At 39.3% G+C, this 9,762-nt stretch overlaps 1 protein-coding gene across 2 annotated transcripts; it reads left to right on the forward strand.

Annotated features, from left to right (window-relative positions):
• The first annotated feature begins 743 nt into the window (after positions 1 to 743).
• On the forward strand, positions 744 to 8,690 carry smyd5 (SMYD family member 5). Of its 2 annotated transcripts, XR_011917797.1 has the most exons (14): positions 744 to 982; positions 1,699 to 1,807; positions 2,048 to 2,187; positions 3,147 to 3,268; positions 3,358 to 3,427; positions 3,874 to 3,978; positions 4,203 to 4,265; positions 5,131 to 5,201; positions 5,310 to 5,416; positions 5,627 to 5,683; positions 5,806 to 5,900; positions 6,318 to 6,388; positions 6,862 to 8,294; positions 8,379 to 8,690. XR_011917797.1 is itself a non-coding variant. In XM_072395364.1 (13 exons), exons 1-13 carry the CDS (start codon positions 890 to 892, stop codon positions 7,010 to 7,012), a joined length of 1,254 nt encoding a protein of 417 aa, XP_072251465.1. In that variant the 5' UTR covers positions 744 to 889; the 3' UTR covers positions 7,013 to 8,690. The 2 variants fall into 2 exon arrangements, 1 of the variants encoding a protein (XP_072251465.1); XM_072395364.1 differs by having other exon boundaries at positions 6,862 to 8,690.
• Positions 8,691 to 9,762: the final 1,072 nt, after the last annotated feature.

Genomic DNA, 9,762 nt, shown 5'->3' on the forward strand with positions numbered 1-9,762 from the left:
CCATTTGGATTAATTGATTTTGTACTAATTTTCTGTCTTAACTCGCATAGAGGACACTTTCCTGCACTGCTGACTGTTGTTACTTTAAACCACTTCTGTATACTTAAACAGTTATTTTGTACAATACTTTAAACATAGCTATAATATACACATGTGCAATACAACTGATTATGTTTTTAAGCCTTTATATGATAATTGTACGACAAGTTTGTTAAATGTTTGCTAGCCAAACAATGTCGAACATCAATATATATAGAATTTTACAATATATAACTATAATAAATACTCTTTCACTGTATGTGTTTTTATTCTGTAATTCAGATGTTTAGTGATACAAAAATACGTTTCAACTCCTTTGCTATTTTTTCCAAATTATTCCTTAGCTTTTATGTCAACATAATAGATTAATTTTTTTTCTTTTTTGGAAAATGAAGTATTTCACTGTGTTGGTTAAAGAAAAGAGGAGTTACACATGTGACATAATCAATAATTTGTGTTTTCTTTTTTGATAATTTTGCATTAGTCTGACTAAGCGTGACCTGTATATGGAAAATCTTTGTACATTACAGACTCTGCAGGCACAGTTTTTCTTTGCTTTCTTATGCTTATTGCAATTCTTGTTAAGCTCACCTGATCAGTTTTAACTAAGTCTAACTCTTTAAACATCAGGGGTAAGCTTTCTTTGTAAGTTTACTGCTTACACAATATGCTAATTATATTTACCTACCCAGTATATCTGCACGATACAATATTTATTTTCAAGCTTAAGCTTCAGTAAAATAACTCACTGCAGAAACCGGCGCAGTTCAGAAACTCGCCGGCAGAGGGCGCCGCTGTCTTTTTTCACAGATTACGTGTCGGAGTTGAAAGGGGAAAGGTCGTGTGAAACATGGCTGCTCCCTTGGATGACATGTTTTCCCTGTGCGTGGAACCCGGTAAAGTTGCCAGCAGCGTGGAAGCGAGGTTCATAGACAACATAAAGGTGAGACATATTCAGTTTGTCAGAATTAACGGACTGAGTTAAAACTGTGGTTTAATGTCACTTTAAAGCAGCAACGTTGGTCGCATGCCGCCTGCATCAGACTGCTGCAATGGGACTTGCATCCACTAGCTGTCGAAACCTTCCGGAAATTCCTATTTGTGTACTTGTTTAACCTCACCTTTTGCATGCAAATGGATCTTTGGGGTTCAGCATCCTTGAAGCTGAAATCTGAGCCCGCTTAACTCAAAAGATGCTCTTTATAGTCCGGGAATTAAAATCAATTACTCCTCACCATAAACGAATGTGAACGATTGGACGTTTATAAAGAATCCTAAGACGTTTCTGTCAAAGCCTGTTATTTGGGAGTTAATATGTGTATATATCCTTTCACTATAATCGAACAAAGAGACAAAAAAAGAAATGTCTGGCTTTAAATATATCTGAGTAATAACAGTCTTTGTACAGACATGAAACAGTCTTTCTAAAAGCCACAACGCAATAGAAACCTAAACAAAAACGTAAGTCTTGGAAAGAGAATAAGAGGAGATGTGGCGCATTTGTTGGAGCTTGTTTGGGCTGTTTTACTGCCTTTCTGTTGGCACTGGTTTATGTATTGTTTGTAGAAAAAAACGCATACAGGGAAAGCTAAACACCATCATTTCATATATAGGTCAAAACTGTTCTTTAGCATTTTGCTTTTGCTGTTTATGTTTTAGGGTAAGGGTCTCTTTGCTAAGAGAAGCATCAAGAAGGGAGATGCCATTTTCATTGAGCGGCCTCTTGTTTCTGCGCAGTTCCTGTGGAATGCTTTGTATAAATATAAAGGTGAGATGTGGACACGTGTTGGTGATGTTTAATACTGAAATGCATTCGTCATGGCATCTTTGCATTGATTAAGACTTAAACTGAGGTTGATGTTGAATGAGTACCGTGTAGTTATCAACACACAGTGTCAGGACATGAACCTAACAAGATGATTCTTGATTTTTAGAGTTTCCCCCAAAATGACACTTAAATACCTCAAAATTCTGTTATTTACTTCGTCTCTCCTGCCGCCTTTACCAGCCTGTGAGTACTGCTTACGAGCTCTGGAAACTGCAGAGGAAAATGCGAGGAGACTCAGCGGAAACCCTGCGCTCATCCTTCCTCATCCTGAGCTCTGCCGTGTTCGCCCAGAGCTCCACCAGGCCTGCCCTCAGTGCCAGGTACGCCTACACCTGTTTTTATGAGACAAAGAGACCGAGACCCCTGCTTACTCCGGAGGTTTTATCAAGCAGTTTGTGTATTATTAACACGCTACAATGTCACAATCAAACAGGCTGAATTAGGGCTACGCTCTATACCGACCTTTTAATATACACCAGAGTTTTTTCAAGCGAGGTATGAAATTAGATGATACCGGACAGAACTGACTCAATTCCATGGAAGTGTGTCAAGAGAACAGCCCCTTGAGCATGCATGTGCCATCTCCTTCACATCTCGCTGCCTATATTTAGTTTTTCACAAGCTTAAATGATGAAATCTGGTGCAGCAGAACCATTTTAATACACCTACACCAGATCAAAAATGCTATCACAGAAGGGAAGCCTGTTGGGTTGCGTTGTTGCCAATTAGAGTTGCTAACTTTTAGACCTCTTACGGCCCTTTTATAGCTTTGTTTTATTTTTCAAAGAAAGCACATGCAGAGAAATGAAACAAGCTTTAACACTTCCCTTTCTGCTTCGCTGCCGTCCAGTGAATGCAGGAGGAACAGCACGAGAGGAAAATGAGTAAAAGCATTTTTAGCCTTGATGGAAAATCTTGCCTTATTTTATTTAGTTAACTCCGAAGGGGATTATTATTCACAAAAGGGATATCATGTTAGCCAATTGAGACCAGATAAAATATGGATGTGCTTGTTAGTTTCAAGCCCGATATGAGCATATGATATGAGTGTGTTTCATATGATAGTTTTAGAGATAGGTGTCCAATAATTTCTTAAAACATTTTGATGAAGAAAATGATTTCATGCTTATTGGTGTCATTAGTGTCTCAGAGCCTGTGAATTTTATTAAGCTTCCAGATTACATTGTTGCTAGGTGATGCAGACCTGTAGGTTTCAGAGTGTGGTGAAAGAGCAGCGCTGTACGGAGTTTAATCACTTGTTTTCATCCGTCTTCTGCAGGTGAGGTACTGCAGCAGCGAGTGTCGGCAAGCTGCAGCAGATCAGTATCACCGAGTTCTGTGTCTGGGTCCCTCTCAGGAAGATGCAGACCACCCCATCAACAAGCTCAAAGATGCATGGAGGTGACACGGAGCTGTTTGCCGATAAACCTTTTTTTTTTTTTTAATTCTCTGTAAAGTTTTCATTCACCTTCGTGTTTGTCTCTTTTCAGGAGTATGCATTATCCCCCAGAGACCTCCAGCGTCATGCTCATGGCCAGAATGGTTGCTCTAGTCAAACAGGTGAGACTTGTAAGACATGTTTAAGCTACAATGCAAAATCTTTTATGTAAATTGATGTAACATGCTGCCTATAATTAGATTTTTATGCAGGGTTTTTTTTATAAAATCTTTCTGGTGTTAAAACTATTTTGAAATAAACTTTGAGACTGACACATGTGCTTTTAATGAGAATGATGAGTAATGAGATTTTAAAAGCCCCGTGAGGACAAGAGATATTGTGATGAAAATGCTGATTTGGATATATTTGCAGAAAAGATTTATACTGCTTAAAGGATATTTGTGTCTGATGTGCTGCTACAACCAGTGATTTAGTTTGAATCAGTCATTTTTTTGTCCACATCATATCACAGTCAGCAAATTAGGAACGTGTTACAAAGCAATGCGACAGTCTCACAACGAAATATGCTGCGACAACTAAACGACACAATGTTTTTCATGTCGTCCAGGCCAAAGATAAAGCACACTGGCAGAAGCTGTTCTCTCACTTCTGCAGCCGGACAGCGAATGAGGAGGAGGAGATCGCCCATAAGCTCCTGGGAGAACAGTTCAAGGTAAGTTAACTTCATGTTTTATCTGCTGGAGGTGTGAAGTCACCGAAGTGCAAAATGTATGAAGTCTGCCAGTTCAAAGATGATATTGCAGCTTTTTACAGCTCAACAAGCAAACAGGAGCAGTGTTATTATCCCCTGAGAGTTTAAACTCCCACTGTGGCCACTTCTGATGTTTTTTATGTCTGGTAATTGTAATTTTTATTTCTTTCATGTTATGTTCACAGGGGCAGTTGGCCTTGTTGCACAGTCTTTTTAAAGCAGCACTTTATGATGACAATCTCAGCCGGGTAAGTTTGTCTGAAAATAAACAATTTAGTGTTGTTTGTGTTTTTCAAACCAGAACTTATTCACCCCTTTTAGGAAAAAAAAAAGACCCCACACAGCTGCCAGCAAGTTTGTAATTAAAAACAGCTAATTGCAGTGGCAGGGAGTTGAATGTGCTGGGCTTATTTGGCCTTCTCTGCCTCCTAAATGTTTTCTCACCTGTTCCAGTGACTTTATGTACAAGCAGCTGAAGTGTTTCTCTTCATACTGATGGTGTTTTCTGCATAATGACAGTGTTTCTATTCATGTCTCATGTTGTATTCATTACCCAGCAAACAAAAAAAGGTCCCCTTGGAGCATCCGCCATGCGTTGCTGTGCAGGCTTCCCTTTTAGTTACAGGGATGGTTTTTTTTAGCCTGTAGCCAACCTAGCACTGATTCATGGAAAACTCACTGAGCACACGCTCACCCTGACTTATGCGCGTATCTTTCAGCTTTTGGCTGTTTTAATTTGTGGTTGTGTGGATACATTCATCAGGTATGTCTCATGAATCCCAGGAAAGTCCTCATGTTACCCTATGTGGTGGAAAAAGCAAAAAATCATCGGGGGATGTCCCCAGAAGGTGGAATGATGTCTTGAGTGTTACTTAATCCATGAGTTTTGACCAATTAATTGTTCACTGAATACCAAAATATTCCATTTGAATATTATATATATATATATATATTATATATATTTGAAGAACTTTGTTTCGAGGCTGCTGTAGACTCAGAACATTCAGCTATTAGTTCCAGCTCCATCGTGAATAATGTTAATGTCATTCTTACCACATCAAGTGATGCTGAAGTACAAAAGAAATGACATCAGTAACTAAGACTGTGTTGCAGTGGTTTGTTCCGGAGGGTTTCCGCTCTCTGTTTGCCTTGGTGGGAACAAACGGACAAGGCATCGGCACCAGGTAAACGACTGCCTCTTCTTAACTTCAACTATCTACAGGTCCAACTCTGGATCTCAGTTCAGCTCTTATACATTCCTTCCTTTGTGCTCTTTTGGTATTTAATTCCAGTTCCTTGAGCCAGTGGGTTCATGCCTGTGATGCACTTGAGCTTTCTGCCCAGCAGAGGGAGCAGTTGGACTCTTTTATTGACCAGCTGTACAAGGACATCGAAAAAGGTCACAGTTTTATCTCAGTTCTGCAGTATTTTCTAGAGTAAATTACTTTAGTCTCAACCAAGCAGATTTTTTAATGGCCATATTGTTTGACTGAGTGTTTATTGTTTGTGCTGCAGTTTTCAGCAGTTACAGTGTTGGCATTATTATGTAACCTCTGTGCAGATCCCAAAAAAGGTCACGACTGTGCATAATTTGTGGTGTTCTCTGCAGAAACGGGAGACTTTCTGAACTGTGAGGGCTCTGGACTTTTTCTGCTTCAGAGCTCATGTAAGTGCCGATGATGTCTTTGTTATGAGCTTTGTCACTTCAACATAAAAAGAGACCTTGTTAACTGGTCACAAAGCTGTTTGATTACTTTTTTTTCCTTTTGTCATGTTCGAACCTTGCAGGTAACCACAGCTGCATCCCTAATGCAGAGGCGTCCTTCCCCGACAACAATTTCCTGCTTCACCTCAGTGCCCTTAATGACATCAAACCCGGCGAGGTCAGCTGACACATCTGGGTTGGGAGTGATACATTTTGGATAGATGGGAATGAGCGTCCCGCTCTAGCTTTGTGTTTTCCCATGTCAGACAGTATTAGAAGGCTGAGACTTTCAGGAGTTGAGTGGGTTTGTCAAGCTGTCAGAAAGATTGAGAAGGCTTGCATCTGAATGGCACAGTAATGTCACAGCAGCCGGCTACTTTCACAGCAGAGCTTTCTTTTGGCAGTCAAATAGAATATTCACTAGAGAGGTAGAAGAATATAACTTCCTGCATAACAGTTCATAGACACGTGGAAAATCTAGTTCTGCTCTCTCTAAAAAGTAGTGTTAGTAGTATGGTAACAAGTAAGGCTCAGTTGCTTAATCAATATTGAGGTTCCTTAGCCAGTTCAGTGGTGTGTTTTCTTCAATCTACAGGAGATCTGCATCAGTTATTTGGATTGCTGTCAGCGGGACAGAAGCCGTCACAGCAGGCACAAAATTCTGAGGTAAACATATGTAATCCTCTGGATAAATCGCTTGAACAGGGGTCACACTCTTATGAATTCCAGCTGGATCAATAAAAAGCCTGCAAGGCAATCAGAGGCAGTCTTGAGGTAGAAACAGTACGAGGTCTAAAAGCTGCTCTTGAGCTCATGCGCATCATTGATTAGCGTGATGTAAATCTATCGTTGAATTGCATACCAAGACTGTTCCAGTACCTGAGAGGCATAAAGTTTTAATGTATCCGGTCTCAACTCTCATGTTTGAGAAAGTATATTCTAGTCCAGATTGGCCTTTGTATCATAGCAGGCATTAAATGCACTATAAGTATTAATTACAATGTTAAACAGTCAATTGTTCTGGTGCACAGCTGCTGCTGAAAAGCATCAGAGTTTATTAACAGCAGAGTGACGAATGCTTCTAATTAATTCGGCTCTTGTTGGGGTAACAACAGCGCGACTGAACATTTTCTTCCCAGGGAGAACTACCTGTTTATCTGCTCGTGTCCAAAGTGTGTGTCCCAGATGGATGAGCTGGATGTGACATCTGAGGAGGAAGAGGAGGAAGAAGGCGAGGCAGAAGGTGAAACAGAGGGGGACGAGATGGAAGATGAGATGACAGATGTTTGATGAAAGACTTGCCCTTATTGTTCTCAGTCATTTCCATTCCTGCAGCCACAAAGCCAATAAGAATAAAGACCAGTTCACATCACAATGTGCATTTCATCAGGGCTGTCCAAATGTGTGGAACAACTTCTTATTAGCATTTCAGTAGCGATAAGTTTCTATTGTTCTGCCAACATCAGGACGCATTGGTTAGAAATCAAATAAGACCTAACAACAGATTTGATTTTAAAAGCAAACATGTTACTTAAATACCTTCTTTATAGAGACTTGGGATTTGAGGGCTGTTGGGTGTTTTTACCAAAATAAAAATCACCTTTCAGAATTGCATTCATTATTTCTTCAGAGCTAAATCTTCAGCAAACAATTGCCAAATTTTAGATTCAGCACACACGAAACCTAATCTGCGTGCGACTCGTGTTTGCAGTCGTCAGCAGGTGTGCAGAGAAAGTTGTAAGATATGAAAATCTTTATTAATCTCTCCTTTCACATGCTCTACTTAACTATTTATTTCTCTTGTCAAGTATAACGTGACCCAAAATCCGTGTTCCACTCTCTCCGAGGGAATGACTCTTTAACATAACAAAGCATTAAACAGATAAGTGGTTACTTGCCATCTTTGCTTGACTGCTGTGTCGTGCTGCTCAAACAACACTTCGTATTTTTAGGAGCCTTGTTTTTCATGTAAACAGCTGTCTGTCTACTGCTGCTGGAAATGACACACTTATAACCTGCAAAATCAGAAATATTAACCTCAAACAGCATTTCCACTCTTGTTCAGGCTGCCACACCTGTGAAATGTTGATAGACCTTTATCACAGCGGACATTTTGAAGATCAATAAGAACTGCGTTCCATTTAGAGGAAGTTCTGCCTCTTTCTCTACTACTTCAAATCAAAGTTTCTGCAGTGAAAAAGGTCTGTTGCCATCCAGATGATGGGAACTCAAGAGTTATTCACTGGCAAAGAACTTTGGAACACGTCAATTGAAAATACATAATTTTCTTTTTAGGCGGTGTAAATTGCAGATATGACATAAATGGCAGGTGGATCACCATAGAGGCTTTTTTAAAAATCTTATTTATGATATTGGGAAGCTTGAGTGCCACCTTATCACAGCATATCCAACTAAGTTCCCACAAGTTCTCAAACTTTCTGCACCCACTCCGGCGTTTGGTTTACATTTAATTGACTCTCACTGAAACGCGATCTGTGAGGAGTGTTAGAAGTGAAGTGTTTCGATATAAACTGTCAGTGGTCACAATTCTTTATCTGTGCAACCAGAACATGTCATAAACGTAGCAAAACCAAATGTGAAAATTATTATTGTAATACAACATTTATGCTTTTTGTTTTTGTACGTGAGAATTTAGTCAATTCTCTCATTAGGCGAACAGTTTACTGGCTGCTCAGATAATCCTTATTAGGTAATTATGTAATAACAGGCCTGCCTATAGTGGCTGCAATTTGCCTCTAAAATTAATTTTCTTTGATTAGAGCAGCTTTAAAGCTGGGAGTTAGCACTTTAATATCGGACAAGAAAGCCAAATGAAAACTGTCACAATAGTAACTGCTCTGTTTGACCTTAAGGTTCACAATTAGCAACTCTTTAGAGAGGTAATCATTTTATGCTTCTGATGACTTGTAAAGGAAGCAAAGTGAATAAACAAAGGTCATTTGGTTCACTGCTGTTTTTGCTCGTGTTTTGCTTCGTGTCTGTGCACACTGTTCAACTGAGACTTTTAATTTTATCATAATTCCAATATAATTACAGCCTTGTCATATGAGAGGCATCCAGCCCGTGAAATATAGTTTTGTGTTCATCCTGTGATCTATGAGTTTGAGTTAACCCTCATGCAGTGTATTATGGAGACCTTGAGTGGAAAATTGCTTTGTCAGTTACTGTTTGCCCTTTATTGAGACCTGTATTTCATACCATGGTTCCACATGATCAAAACGGCTGCTGCTGGCTCACATGAATCAATATTGCAACAATGAGTGTAATCACAAATCCCAACATCTTTCAGTTCCTCTGGAAAGATTGTTATTTGAATAAATGAGTCTCTTTTTTCTCAATTGGTATTCAACACACTGCCACTTGAGAACATGGCTGCGGTAGTTGCATGTAAAATTTAAATATAATGGCAGCAAACTAGCAGCTGTCGTTTTTACTACTCTTACATAAACCATTGAAATTGGATGTCTGCTCAGTCATTTATCTGGTTTACACAGCTCCTGCCTTTGCTGCACAAGATTGTACTTGTAAAATATTTGCTCAGTCCATGCATATTAACTACAAATCCTCAGTCAAAATGTCTCTCTTAAGGGGGGTCGGGTCTTCTGTTTTTGCAGCCTTGTTTCAAAAGAGAATGTTAACAAATAAGCTGCTATTGTGGAATCATTTAAACCTTTACTTTAAATGAAAATAGCAAAAAGACTAAGCAGTTTTTGTTTTCTGAAAAATATATGCTGATTTTTTTTCATTTGATTCAAGCAATATGTTTCAGTAATTGGCACAGGAGTTTGTTCACCACCATTGCCTCTTCCTTTAACAACACTAGAAGCATTTGGGACTGCTTTGGACAACTGCTGTAAGTTTAAAAGTGAAATGTTTTCCTGTTCCATGCTTGTTAAATGATTTCAGCTGCTCAACAGTTCGGCCCTGTTTCTTGAGCCTAAAATCAGAGCTTTCGGTCTCAGAGAAGTGGCTTTCTTTTAATTCGGCTTTATCACCACGGCAGCTTAATGTAAATGCAT

This window comes from Leuresthes tenuis, unplaced genomic scaffold (genome assembly GCF_036924035.1).
Source record: "Leuresthes tenuis unplaced genomic scaffold, fLeuTen1.0.hap1 SCAF_11, whole genome shotgun sequence".
NCBI classification, from domain to species: Eukaryota; Metazoa; Chordata; class Actinopteri; order Atheriniformes; family Atherinopsidae; genus Leuresthes; species Leuresthes tenuis.

Bases quoted from the DNA above. Each gene is read 5' to 3' on its own strand.
- smyd5 (XM_072395364.1), top strand. From the start codon at position 890: ATGGCTGCTCCCTTGGATGACATGTTTTCCCTGTGCGTGGAACCCGGT. The intron at 5,684-5,805 runs GTAAGTGCCGAT...CGAACCTTGCAG, and splicing joins TTTTCTGCTTCAGAGCTCAT to GTAACCACAGCTGCATCCCT. The intron at 6,389-6,861 runs GTAAACATATGT...TTTTCTTCCCAG, and splicing joins AGCAGGCACAAAATTCTGAG to GGAGAACTACCTGTTTATCT.